Source organism: Athene noctua, chromosome 1 (genome assembly GCF_965140245.1).
Source record: "Athene noctua chromosome 1, bAthNoc1.hap1.1, whole genome shotgun sequence".
NCBI classification, from domain to species: domain Eukaryota; kingdom Metazoa; phylum Chordata; class Aves; order Strigiformes; family Strigidae; genus Athene; species Athene noctua.
In genome coordinates, this window is record NC_134037.1 from 127,828,228 (window position 1) to 127,842,413 (window position 14,186).

Consider the following 14,186-nt stretch of genomic DNA (forward strand, 5'->3'; position numbering starts at 1 on the left):
GTAGCAGGATGCTGCTTTAAGGACTCAAGAGCAAAAATATTCTTAAAAATGTTGTTTCTCGGTTGAATGCCTTGCGTGTGTCAGCTGTGGTATGAACCATGTATCTGAGTATGCTGAAAAGCTTTTATCAACCAGTGCAAAGTCTTTAGAGCAATAAGGGGTGAACCTTAAGCATCTGTATACTGCCTCCATTGTGTAGGTCTGGCGAGAAAGTTGGTGTATCTCTAAAGCCTGTGAATGGAAAACTCTAGCTGCTGAAGAGATTAGCTGCTGGTCCAAGGCACCTCTGCCCAGAAGATGCTTTCTGCCTCCTTTGGTCTGTCCTCAAAACTGCCTTCAAGTAGTATCTGTGAGGCTGCTTTCTTAGGTATTAAATAAAATCTGGTCATATTAGAGAAAGCAGAACTCGAGCTTTAATTATTAGCACTTGGATTACAAAAGTGATGCAAAAATAATGTCTGAAAACAAAAGGCAGTTTTACCTGGTGCAGGATGAAGAAAGCTACTGCTACTTGTAATATTGGATAGAAAAGGCCTGTTGTGTTGTCATGTTGTGCAGGATGCTGGAGGAATTTCTTTCCCTAAAAGATTTGATACCTGTTGTTTTGAAAGGCCTCCCCTGGAGCCCTCTCTGCGTTGAGCTTCCTCCTCCTGGTGAGCAAACCTGGTGGTCTGGAAATGAACAACTCCTGGGCAGTTTCCATTGTGCATCCTTTTTCTTAGCTCCTGTTGAGGTTCCCAGTTTTGCCCAGGTTTGAGTGCCCTGTGGCGCTTTTGCAGGTGCTGGTGGTTATCTTGGCAGCTCTGCAGCTGACAGTGCTGAGGTTGTGCATAGCTGATGTCTAACCATGCTATGGTGACCTTCCTGTGAGGGCATCACAGCCATCAGCGCTGTTCCTGAGCGGTCACTGGGTTAATTGATGTCTAAAACATGACAGGTTGCACCAAGACAGGACTCAGCAGCAGCGTGAGGGCAGAAAAGCCAATTTGGGTATTTCTCAGCAGCTCTGGGGTGGGGGCAACCCATTTCAGCTTGGAGTCTGTTGCACATCTATGCAAGGTGCACTGCTTTTGCTTTGTCCTGTAGTGGCCTTTCTGGTCCCAGATGATGCTCTCCCTGGTGATGTCCCCAGCAGATGCTGGAGCAACTGCCCTGTGGAAAGGGTACAGGAGGAAGCCGGGGGTAGCGGAGCCTCCAGCTGAGGAGGCTTTTTCGATCCCTTGTGATGGGCACCTGGATTATCCCCCAAATCTCAAGTGCTTTCAGAATAGCTTCTTGTGGGTTATCATATGCCTCATTTGAAAGCCCCTTAAAATGCTGGTGTAGCACTTTTTAGGGACTTGGTGTGGTCCTGATTACCTGAACTGAGATGATTCCCATCTCCTGTCATCTGAGGTACCAACTGGAGCCACACTTGTGGGTTTTTTCCCATAAGGCTGTCCCAGTTGCAGAGGAATTTTGAGTGTTGTCTTCCAGAGCCCACTTCGCTAATTTGATCACAGAAACTTTAAAACACTTTATTCATGGTTTATTTGAGCTCCACATGTTCTCCCAACACTTTGGAGACCTGATGCCCCAGTGCATCCCCTGTGGGTGGTGGCCTTGGGGTGCTGCCTGACTCACCCCACTGTCTTGGGCCCTGTCCCCAGCTGCATGAGGGACCATGGGTTGTTTGATCTGTATTTTGACATCTGGCAACCCAACAGCTTCATTCCTTGCTGTTTGATGGATCTCTTTGGTGGCTGGAGTGGTTAAGGCCATCCGTCATGGAGGTAAACTTCCATCTTGGGCAGAAACTTTGTGTTGAGGCCAGACCAGTGCTGTCTAAGTACCGCCCTCAAGAAGAAATGCTCTGATGAGACTGTGCGATGCTCACAAAAAGTTCTGTTTTTGTTTTGTTACCATTGCAGTGACAGCTATATTGTACGAGTCAAAGCTGTGGTTATGACCCGAGATGACTCCAGTGGGGGATGGTTGCCGCAAGAAGGAGGCGGTCTCAGTAGAGTTGGCGTCTGCAAGGTCACGTACCCGGAGGGCAATGGAAGAAGTGGATTTCTAATCCATGGTGAAAGGCAGAAAGACAAACTGGTAATAGACCCTAATTCAACTTTTGTCTGTTCTTATAATGAGAATTATCCCACTTCTATTGCTATTGTATTCTTGCACAAGTTTTTTTGAAAACATAAAAAATGCATGTGCAAATAGTACCAGATTGGACAAGACAAACCTATCCTCATCTAGAATTGCCATCTTTTGCTATTTAGGTTGGCATGCTGCCACCTGGAAGGCGCAGGTAAATTTTTGACATCCATGTGCAAAAGACCCCCTTTTGATGATTGAAAAAGGGCCTGTGTTTTTTTTCTAAGTAGCAGGGGTAAGCGAGAAGTGAAGTGTAAAGAACCCATGAAGCCAGTCACATTGCACTGAGTAATGCAGTGCAAGCCTTTAAAATGGCCATGAATTATTTATGCTGTGTGCCGTTCAAGGTTTGAACGAGCAGAGTGAGAATATGAAGACAAGTTGTCTCTTATGAATTGACGCACTCGGTTTCTCCTGGTAGCTCTTTATCTAAAAAGGAGCTCTCTTCTTTCCTCACACATATCAAATTAGTAAAGCCTTTTCCATATTTCCAGGGTCCATTTTAGATGTTATAGTTTGTTATCTTGTTTCTATATATTTGATTCTTCTGAAATTTGCTCCTGTGAAGAGATGGGCTAACTTGAAAACAAACACTTCCTGCACAGGCTCTGCGAACTCAGTGCTTGTGGAAAAAAAAATTGCATTATTTGAGTCAGAAATTATCTTGCTTTCAAAAAGACTGCCTTTTAAAAGCTGTTTCACGTATGGTTTGTCTATTGCAATACTGTTTTGCTTAGGATACTTTTTTGATGCTATTTGGGAGCCATGCTTATGGTTTTGGAGGACAGAGTAAGACTAACAAGCCATTCCTGTTCTCCCTGAGCATCACCCTAGAGATGGTTTTTGGCACAGCGGAGCTTGAGATGACTGCCTGGCTGGGGATGAGGGAGGAAAAAAGGGTGAGGGGAGTGTAGAGCACCTCCTAAATCTGCTTCTGGCAGATAAAATTTCTGTTGAGTGAAATTATTGAGAGAAGAGATTCTTCCTCCACCTGAGCCCCTGCTAGCTGTCACCTGTGCCACGTTGGGCCTGAAATAGGCTCCTGGGATAGGGAGCAAGCACCTACTCAGAGCTCAAGAAAAGGATGAATGCGCAGTGGTTATGAGAACATTTACAGTGTCTGGTGTTTATTAGTCATCGTTTGGTAGGGAAGGATATGCCCCTGCGTGAGGTGATTTGGCTTGCTTGATGGTACCGACTATGTCCTTGGGGCAGGAAAAGTGACTTTGCTCCTCTTTTGGGGCTCGTGCCCTCCCAGGTGGTGCTGGAGTGCTTTGTGAAGAAGGACCTGGTGTACACAAAGGCGAACCCCACCTTCCACCACTGGAAAGTCGACAACAGAAAATTCGGGCTCACTTTTCAAAGCCCCGCTGACGCTCGAGCCTTCGACAGAGGAGTGAGAAAAGCCATTGAGGACCTCATTGAAGGTACCACGGCACACAGCGGTGGCCACTTCAACCCTTGGAAGAGTGGGGAAGGGGCTTTGAGTCACGGAGCTGGGAAGAGGGATGGGTTTAAAATCAGTTCTTGGGCTTGGACATCTCTTGTGCACGTGTTCTAGTGTAGCCAGTACTTATTCTATGCTGAACAAGCCCCAGCTTACATTCAAGAATTGAGTTGTCTCATCCCTTAAGGAGAGAAGGGATTTCAATGCAAGTATTCTCCAGTCCTCTCTGACCTGCTTTGTCCAGACTTTCCCCCTTAATTATTATCAAGTCTGTTAATACTGCTTTTTTTGATAGGCTTGGCTTTCACACTAGCGATGGCAACTCAAACAGCCCAGGCTTTTTATATGTAGCCGAATCTCGTCTTACTGAGTCTTTGTTAAATCACAATATGAATTCCTGCCTGGAGTTGAATAAAACTTTGTTTTGTTTTTGTTTTTTTGCAGTAATTAGTTTTGTCTGCGTCCTCTTAGTTGAATGGTAGTTCTTGAAGACTTTGTTGTGTTCTTGGTTTTTTTATTTCTGTAAAAAATGCATTTGAATTGCCTGTGCTTTGAAGTTGTCATAAATTTTTCCTTTTCACATTTCATTGCAATCAGGCAATCATAATTCAGCTATAATTCAGTACTTTTAATGAAATTTCATTCTTCGTGGGAGTTTTACTTGATTTTTGATTTTTTTTTTTTTAACTATGCCACTTTATATAGGGACTTGGTGGTCCAAAGCCTTCTTCCTCCTCCTCCCCCAGTGTGACTGGGATATTTTTGTACACAAATGACATTATTTTCTGAGGATACTAGCTCAGATATATGTGTATATATATATATATATATATACATACAGATGTGTGTTCTTTTTGAGGACATTAGCTCCGTAAGAGAGCTTAATGTTCTGGATGCCCTGTCCTTGCTTTAACATGGAAATGGTAGATACTGGGAGAGAATTAATCCCCCAGGGCTCTGTCCTGGTAAATACCTCATCAGTTAGAGGAAGGATCTTCTCAACTGCTTTATTCACTGGCTTTTTGCTGTGCCATTAATGTGAAGAAGTTACAACTAGGCCTTCCACTTTTTTCTTGCTTGCTAAAACTGGGAAGCATTTTGAGTCATAAATGTGATGTTTTATGTAAGTGGCCTGGGATTGTGCAAAGTTTCAAGGAGGTGATAACTCAGCTATACTGAGTAGTATGTTGAAGATGCTGGTATGTGGCAATTCCTATTCTGCTCTGTCTGATCCATTTTACAGTGGAGGTATTTAAAATCAAGTTCTGCTGGATCTCAGATACTTCAAAATCAGCAAATCTATATTTATCCCATTAACAGCACAGACTGATCCTCATGAATGTGTTCCTCCTTAACTTCCAAATAAGGCTTTCTGAATGAAAAACAATAACTGGCTTGTGCACACACAGTGTCGAACAGTGAATTTCATTTATCACTCATTTTTTATTCACGTGGTTGATCAAATTTAGCAGGTAATATTAAGGACAGCAAACCATGTGCGTTTGAAACTTCACTTCATGAAATTGCTGCTTTATTATTATTATTATTTAACTGGTAGTTTGTTCCCTGTAGCATCAGAAGCATAGAAGTTTTGTGCACAAGTACAGTAATCCTGTACAGCTCTGTAGAGCGTCTGGATTTTTTACTTTTAAAGCTAATGTAGCAAATGGCACAAATGTTTTCACGTTACTTAGTGTTTTAAGTGGGCTTTCACACTTAGCTCTGCACATCTTTGTGATGATGCAACTGAGAGCAGCCAAGGCTGGTGTGGATAGCATTACATAAAGCACATTATTTTAAAAAAATTTCCAGAATGAAGGTGGTACAAACTGTTCAACTATTTTAGTTAGGGATGTGATGTGGCCCTAATTCAGTATAACAGTGGGCTTACATCAAAAAAATGACTTTGACTTGGTGTTTCTCCCCCCATCAGAGCATCGTGCTGCACCCACCCTCCTTGGCAGCTTCATGGGGGGTGAAGCCAGCTGGGAAGGGGATCAGGATTCTTGACCAGGGCTAAGGAGAGGGGTCACCCCCTTTTAGCCACAGCTTAAATTTACTACCACGTTAAGCAATGGCATGTGCCACCCTCCCCACTGCCCTTCTGTGATGTGGGTGCTGACCAGGCTCTTGAGCATCTCCGGAGGGGAACCCCTCCAGGACACAGAAAGAGGTTGGAGGAAGGCTTTTTTAATATTATTTCCCACTTTTCCAGATGATTTGCATGTATTAAGTGAGAACTGCACCCCAGTATTTTGCTCTTGTCTATGGTTTTACACATTTCAGCTCCATTCAAATACTTTGCTTATGTGGGGCAAGGTGCTTCTCTGAGAAATAGCTGATAACAGAGAAGACCTTTACAATATATAACAACTTCCAAAATTAGAAGAAACCCAGTCTAACTATTCATTGTCAAAATGAGGGTTTTTTAAATAAAAAGTAATTTTCCCCCGAGATCTAGGGAACATGTGAAGAATAACTCGTATATGCTTTCTTGACAGCTGAAGATCTAGTTTCGAGCACTGATTAGTACATAGCTTTACCGTTCTTCAGAAATGAAAGTCTTCTGTAATTGGAAATGGTAACTGCTATTTTTAACATAGTTAATTAGCATTGGCAGCCATGTGGTTCTGTGTCAAGAAACACTTTCAGATTTTACCTTTCCAACCCAGCTACAAGTAGATGGCTTTTTCTTCCTTAATTTAATCCCCTCTTTTACACATCTACAACATACAAACTTGTGAGAATCCAAATGTTTGCCAGCCTAATAAAAGAAGTTTTATATATATGTCATGTGTTTAAAAAGCTGTTATTTTATTACCTAGGGTCAACGACTTCCTCGTCGACACTTCACAACGAGGCTGAGGTCGGCGATGATGATGTCTTCACTGTAAGTACATGTCACCCAAGGTCATTCTCCCTTTGAATTATTATTATTATGCTCTGGTTTACATGGTCAAGTTGGAAAGGGTTTTTCTTTTTATGCCTTGGGGTTGGCTTCCAGCTGTCATCGTGTTTGACCAGTGGGTGTGTTCTATTTGATGGAAGTATATCCTCTACATAATGGGTTGGGTTTCTGATGGCCTCCTGTTGCCACGTGAAAAGCATGGCAGAGCAGGTGTTGTCAGGGCTAGAAGTGAGGAAATAATCACCCTCAAATTTCCTATGGCTTAGTCTGAGCGTTGCACACATCTCTCAATACCTCTCTCTGTCCTTGAGCAGCTTCCCACAAACTCAAATAGGTGGCTGCTACTCGGATACATACTCAAGGATATAAGATTTTGAACTGCAGTTAACAAAAGCCAACTTTAAAGGTTTCACCTATGCATGAAATGTAGAAAGTTCAAGCAAGTGTTTTTCAAATGGAGGAAGGTACAGTAGCATGCCATCTGCCTAACTAGTGGTGACTTAAGTAGGAGTGAGTTGCTCGTATTTAGTTTGTGGTAATGTCTAAAATGTGTTTTGGAGCTTTTCTGAAACAGAAGAAACTACTGTCCCAGCTACATTTGCATACTTTAAAAGAGGGGAAAATAAAAAATTACGTTGGAAGAAATCGTAATCCGATCATGGATATTCCATGAGCTGAAAACAAGATACTCACATCGAATACTTTGTCTATTAAATTTATTTGCTCAACTCCGATCGCAAACCCCCACGCACACATGTATGTGCGTTAGTTATGTTATAAATGCCCTCCTTGTCCTACGGCACAGGTGGGGACTGGATGGCAGGAGGGTGGAACGTGAAATGTCCTCAGTGCAGCAGCCACAAACTGAATTAAAGTAGCCTTTGGGATGCTTCCCAGCATCTTTAGGGTGAATGAGGGAAAACTGAGGACTGACATTTTGAAGATGGGCACTGGGAAGCACTCGAAGCCAAAAGGTGTTTTTGAGGGTGATGTTTTGCTGGTATGGGACCAGGGCAGGTTCCCTGCTGCATTTTGGCCAGATCCTCCCAACAGCTGGCATGTTGTCCACATCTGTCCTTTTGTCACAGCTCCGGGAGACAAACAACAGCAGGCAGGGTTAAAAGGTGACTTCCTGCGCTCCACAGCAAAGCTATCATTAGCAGCTGCTTCCCAACTACCTGCCAAGAGTGATTTATAGGCACTGGGATGGAATGGACTGGGGGGAGGCACCACTGGAGCCAGAGCAGTTTACTGATTTGTACTGTTCTGTCCCCAAAGTTGCTGGGTGAGCCGTGCTCTGCTGAGGATGGGTGGTTGTGCTGGGTGTGCGTGTGGCTCTTCTGAGCTCGTCAGAAAGGGGATCACTGTTGAAATGTGCCTTGGGCGGGTGTGTACCAGCTCTCACTGGGTTAGATGTGGAAATAGTGTTAAAGCAGTGAAAAGTAGCCTGTGGAAATAGGAAAGACTTTTTTCTAAATCCAACCAGCTGACGTTTAGTGACCTGGGAGCGCTCCTGAATTTCTCCACAAGCTCAGTCTTGTGGTTGAGTGTTGATTTTTAAACTCGCAGGGTGCTTTTTTTAAGAAGTTGTTGCCTTTAAGGAGGTCTTGCTTTACATTGGGAAAGTTGGATGAGTGGTGCTCCAGCTGCATCAGAATCACCCAAACTCCTGCATTTAAAGCGAAGAGCCAAAACTGCGAGAATTTTTCCCCCCTACTTGACCCCAAGGAGGTGACAGATAACCCCCTGCTGTGCAGATATTTATGGGTAGGATGCTTGGTGGAGATGGAGGAACAAGCTACTGGATGGGATTAGCAAGGAGGGAAACCTCAGCTGCGGTCGACACCTTGTTGGGATCCAGGGGGATGTTCACACCTCGAGTTGTGCCCTGCCTGGCAGCTCTCGCTGCATGTTTTGTGATCTCCAGAGCGTGAGAGGGACTTCACCAATGATGGTAACTCACGTGGTGCTGTTAGTCAAGCTGTCACATCAGTGCAGCTGTGTTGAACTCCAAAAATTAGGCTTTGGGAGCATCTTTTTCCCCAATATTTCTTCTTTACTTTCCCAGGATGAAGTCTCTGCTTTTCCTGCAGTCCTTAAGCTCTTTGAAGCTCTCAACTTCCCATTTATCTGGTAGGTGATGGTGGAGTATGAAGTCTGCATAAGCCAGAAATAAGAGACTGAAGCATGGAGGGGTTTTAAACTGGAAGAAATTGATAGGGCTGTGATATGTTTTATTTTTACCTTTCTGTTTCATTCTTTCTTTACACTTCTTTTTGACTTGTGTATCATAGTCCATTTGGTCATCCTTGCACACTTCTTTACAACTTTCCTGTAAACTCTTTTCCCCAGCCACAGAAGTGGATTTTTTGGGTTTGGGTTTTTTTTGCTCTGTTTTAAAGAGAAAGTACATTTGTTCTTTTTTATTTCCTAAGGTAGTTATTAAAATCTTCACAGTCCTCCCCTTCACCCACACATGCATGAATAAACTTAACTGCGTGCGGCAGAATTTTCAAAAGCATCTGCATGATTGAGTCATTTAATCAGTCATTTACCCGTCTCTGAAAATCCCAGCCATTGCTGCTACACTGCTGCCTCAAATATTTGGCACGAGGTCCTGCCTCTCCTTGAAGATGTTTCAATCTCTTCAACTACAGAGGTCCAAAACTTCAGATTTCTTATGTCACTTTGCAGACAGCCACCCCAACTTTGTCTCGCACATCAGCACTGATGTTTGCACCAATGTAATGGTACTGGCTTTAAAACAACCAGCCTCCTTACTTATAAGCACTGACCCTGGTATGGCTGTTAGATATTGATTGACACAGGGCTTTTATACTGCCCCTGATCCTGTTAGCTTCAATACTGCTTCGTGGGACGATGACTGCATGCAACTTGTACATCATCAGTTTTGTTTATTCGTCAGCCAGCACGCAACCCTTGCGGGCATCCAGCAAGTTATTTACATGGGGAAGAGAAGGTTTGCCTCAGAGGTAGAGCTCTCCCTCAGGCTATGATCTTGTTTGGCTTAATGGAGGATCATTTACTTGTACCAGAAGGTGGGTTTTTTTGTTTTTAAGGAGGTGAATTATCTGCAGCTGTGGATACGTGAGCATTTGCTTGGGAAGCATGGCTGGTGTCTGTAGCCTCATCTCCTCCCATCGCTGTTAACTTGCAGTGCCAAGACCAAAACTTGAGCAGCAGTACCTTGCCCATCCCTATGGTGTATGCTCCCCACCCATTGTTCTGAAGCATGGGTTATATCTTTCAAAACAAGACTTTGCCATCTAATGATTGTTCAGTGGATTAGACCTACAGAAACTATATGAATCGATATGAACCTCTGTTCTGCCTTAACAGGGCAGAAGACAAAAGTATATAGAAGTAAATGTCACTGACTTGAGGGGAATATGCTTATTTCTTAAATGAAATCTCCATTTAGAAGTTTTAACAGTATGTAGTTGTGTTTCTTTAATTCCAGATCCTCAGTAGAGCCCATAAATGTTTTCCATATGTTAGCAAATAAATTTCTCCTGTCTTGTACATTATAAATCGTCCTCTGAAGAGATGCAATCTGAGTAAGACTAGCCATCCGTCTGTCTCCGCTGGGGGAAACACTGTCTTTGCAGCAGTCTGAGATTGTTCTGTTTGTCTCCATCCATCCAGCCTGCATCTTCAGCCTTCTTTAATTAACATGCATTTCAGAAATAACGTTTAATAAGGACTGCATATATTCTGTAGTTCCTCAGCCACAGAATTTGCCGTTATAGTTTAGCTCTCATGCAAAATTTTTTCCTTAATCTACAATTTTACTTTCAATTACAGATAATAATCCCACATGACCATGAAGTGAAAAATGTGAATTGAGTCCAAGGAAAGAAAGGTCAATGTCTTCCAGAGTCTGCAGAGTGCCTGAAATGGTCTCTTTTTAGCAACCTATCCAAAAAAGCAGAGGTGTTCATTCTGAAACCTTATGACCAGTTCAGCTGAAATGCCACTCATATGTTTTTCAGATAAATCTGCAGCCTTGTGCTTGCTTTAGTGCTAAAGAAAAGACACCCACTGGCAGGAGGAGCGACAGCTCCCATGTCTGCTCTGGTTTGTGAACCTAAAAATGACGGCAGTCCTGCAAGGGAGAAAGCAACAACCTTACTAAGTTTGATATGCATGTTAGAATCATAGCTGTTTCGTGTAATCAGTAATAATTTTTTAAAATCCTAGTTTTTGTTCAAAATGAGATTTGCAGAAATTTGCAGGTAGAAGAGGCATAATCTAGGGGTGCATGGCTGGGCTACAGTAGGGCTGTGTTTTAAGATACCTAGGCTCGATCCATTGCTTCTCTTGCAGACTCCTGGCTAAAAGCCTGTTTGCCTTGGTTCTTCAAGACAGGGAAAATGTTCTCCCGCTTCACTAAGGTGATGCGGACAGATCTCGCTGCCACCACTTTTCTTCTCTGTGCAGGGTCCTGGTGATGGGATTCACACTTGCACTACCAGCAGAAGTTGTCAGACTCACATTTTCACCATGAAGTCATGTGTTTGGAGCAATCCTGCGCCCCTCGTGCCTTTTTCTCAGCGTGAACATGTACTCCTGTGCTTGGGGATGTTCGAGTTAGGAAGTTTGTCATGTGGCTTGGACGCTGCTGACAGTTGTTTGAGACAGACACAACTACCCATTCTCTGCCATAGCAGTGCAGACTGTGGCAGATGTTAACGTTACAGTCCTCCTTGCATCTCTTCTGGTTTCCTAATTAAAAAAACAGATTTCTCCTTGCTGCCTTTCCATGAAACCTTTTCCCTACTTTCATCTCCCATGTGGGCCTCAAGCGTGTTACAGCCTCACTATTAAAATTTATAAGATTTATGTTAGTTAGATAAACACTAAATCTAATTTTTCTTGCTGGCTTGCTCGTTCCACATTCAGATGGTTCTTTTAAAGAACCACTGTAGCTCTTTTTCTTTAAAGTGCAAGTGTAGAAAACCCAGTCCAATTCCTTTGGAATATATTTGTAAGTTCTTTGTGATGCTATAGCATCTCTTGTCCCATCCTTCCATGGAAAACAATGTTGCCGAGTGTTTGAAGCACTGAGTTGCAAGATTTATTTCTTTCACGAGTTGTGCTGAGGGATTGAGAAGCAGCAAGAGCCTGCAATGTCTTTTTCTTAAGGCTGAAATAAAATAACAGAAAGGAAAAATGCCTTTTGGAGGAGCACTGTATGGGGATGTTGGGGTGTGTTGCTTAGGTTGTCACCGTGAGCAAGTCCACCTTATTTGCTCTGTGAGGCTGAGCAAAGTGATTAGAGGATTGTCCCAGCTATAGGACTAGATGGCTTTACCTATGTTATTTTTCCTGCTCAGCAGCCAGCTGTACTGTGCATGTACGGCCTAAGGGTTCACTGCTGCTAGTCACATCCTCTGATGTCTGGATTTTGGGCTTGCATTGTAAACCACAGCTATTCTAATTCAGATTTTAAAAGAAAGAAAAAGCCCTTGCCAAGAAGAGAGAAATTCACACACAGAAGCCAGCAGGCTCAAATCCCTCCCTCAAAAAAAAAAAAAAAAAAAAAAGGCCTTTCCTGGCTTTGAGCAATGAACTGGATTAAGATTTATTTATAATTTTTTTTTTATAGTTGGCTCTCTCAAGTGATTTGCAGTGGTCTGAGCATCCCCATCCTACACTTGAACAGGCAGTGCAACAACAATTTAGCAATTTTTTGTTGTGTTTGAACATTGCTTTTACTCCTCGCACTTCAGTGCTGTGAAACCTGCCTTGATTTGTTCCAGCAGACTAACTACTAAGGTAGTCCCAGAGTCTGAAGTCATTGGTTTATGTGTAGTTTGTTTTTTTTCTTCCTCCTTCTTAATACCAGGGTGTATCAGCTTCTTGGTGGAATTCTTCCTGCTTTTATGCCAGGGGTCAGGAGGCAGGAGAGATGCCACTGAAATAGTAAAAAGGTCCTGAATATGCTGCTATTTTAAGTCTAGCTTCTTTTTCTTCCCTTTTTTTCCTGCCTTTCTTCAGGTTAACTTTGCCCATTAACAAATTCATGCCACTCAATGGGAATGGATCGGGCTGTCAGGTTTTTTTATAGTGTTGTGTTTCTCCCTTTTCTTTGGGACCTCCTGTTTCTTCTAAGTGATGCTGGAAATTAATGTATTTATTTTTCTTACTCTTTCTACCAATACAAGCAAGCTATACTCACTGATAATTTAATACAATTGTCACTGAGACGGATGTATTGCTGCTGTCATCTGGGATGACAGCTGCTCTTTTCTTTTAAGTCCTTCAAAACTGTAGGGGCAATTACTACCTACTTCAGTCTATAGATTTTTTTTGTTCACTCGCAGCCTGTCTGGACAGAAAGCAGTACAAAAATTACTGTGGTGTGGAGGTACACAGAACATAAAATCTGTTTATTCTTGTGTATATAACAGATTCGTGAGAAGTGAGTGAAGTGAAGAGCTAAGGGGAACTGATTGGAGAGAGCGCCATGGGGTAGATGTGAAGCTTTATTTGCTTTCTTTAAAAGAAAGGAGGGGGAAGTACAGGTCTTGCACAATTTATGTATTGTTTTATTGTATTTATCGTATTATTTTTTTGCTTTTGGGTTAATCTCTGGTGGGAAAAGCAGGCTTTTCATGCTGCAGATCAGGAATATGTAATTTAGCACAATTCCCAAGTGCACTGAACTTTAGTTGCTTTGGCACTTTTTCAGTCTAAGGCTTTCAAACAACAAAACCTTCTTTTTTTTTTTTTTTAATTTCCTTTTTTAAACCGAGCTATCAGTCTGATTCTTTTACCACACACAGTCTTCAAACTTCTGACTCCTTGGCAAGGATGGGATCACCCAGCCAGTACTCCAGCACTTCCCAAGGGTCCGGTAGTCACTGCCACGCTGGCGGGGAATTTGATGGGAATGTGGTCGGAAATTCGGTCAGTCATGGGCACCCACGTGCACTTTGTGGAGGAGGCAGAAAAGTGTTTGGGACCCAAAAGAAAGGATATGTTAGTTTTTTTTTTTTTACAGGAAGTGGTCCTTTTGTGCAAATATCAGCCTACTGAGAGCTTGGGGTGTTTGAGGTGTCTGTGTGAAGACAAGGTGAGGAGTATCTGTCATTTGGTAACAAATTATTAAGCTGAAGATATCTGTATTGCTAACAGATATTCCAAGTCTCGCTGTCGTGTAGTTTTTATGTAACTAATTATAGCATCGACTTGGACGTGTTGAGCTACTTTGCTAAGGGTAAGCAATTTCTCTTGTCACAATTCTTCCTCTCAAGGCCGTTTTTTGTAGTGTATTTTCTGGCTCTGTACCATTCCCACATACAAACACAGTTGGTCCTGCACTGGGATTGGGATATATCCTGCAGGAAACTGAAATTTGATCTTCTGCTGTGATGGAAGTTTCCTTATAGCTGTATCTTGCCAGAACTTGTAAGTGTTGTAATTCGTGCACTGGTTAAGTATTGGGTTTTGTTCAGTTTGCTCCAGCAGTTCAAAGGAGATTTTTACCAGGGTTTTTTTTGTTTCTTTCTCTTTTCAACACCCATTTACTCCTTTCTGTGTGCTTAAATGATGATATGGTGGCATATTTTAGTGTGCTGGCTCTTTCAGTTTTACGCTCTATACAATTATTTTGTTATGTATAACCAGACTTGCATTCATTTAAGTAATCCTCAGATTACTGAAAGT

General features: G+C 42.6%; 1 protein-coding gene across 2 annotated transcripts in view; it reads left to right on the forward strand.

Annotated features, from left to right (window-relative positions):
* SPRED2 (sprouty related EVH1 domain containing 2) overlaps positions 1-14,186 on the forward strand; it is a 66,009-nt gene that overhangs the window by 36,082 nt on the left and 15,741 nt on the right. For both annotated transcript variants that reach the window (XM_074922145.1, XM_074922231.1), the window contains exons 2-4: positions 1,911-2,088; positions 3,398-3,566; positions 6,412-6,476. In XM_074922145.1, the coding sequence (XP_074778246.1) occupies positions 1,911-2,088; positions 3,398-3,566; positions 6,412-6,476 (412 nt within the window). The remainder of the gene's footprint in view (positions 1-1,910; positions 2,089-3,397; positions 3,567-6,411; positions 6,477-14,186) is intronic.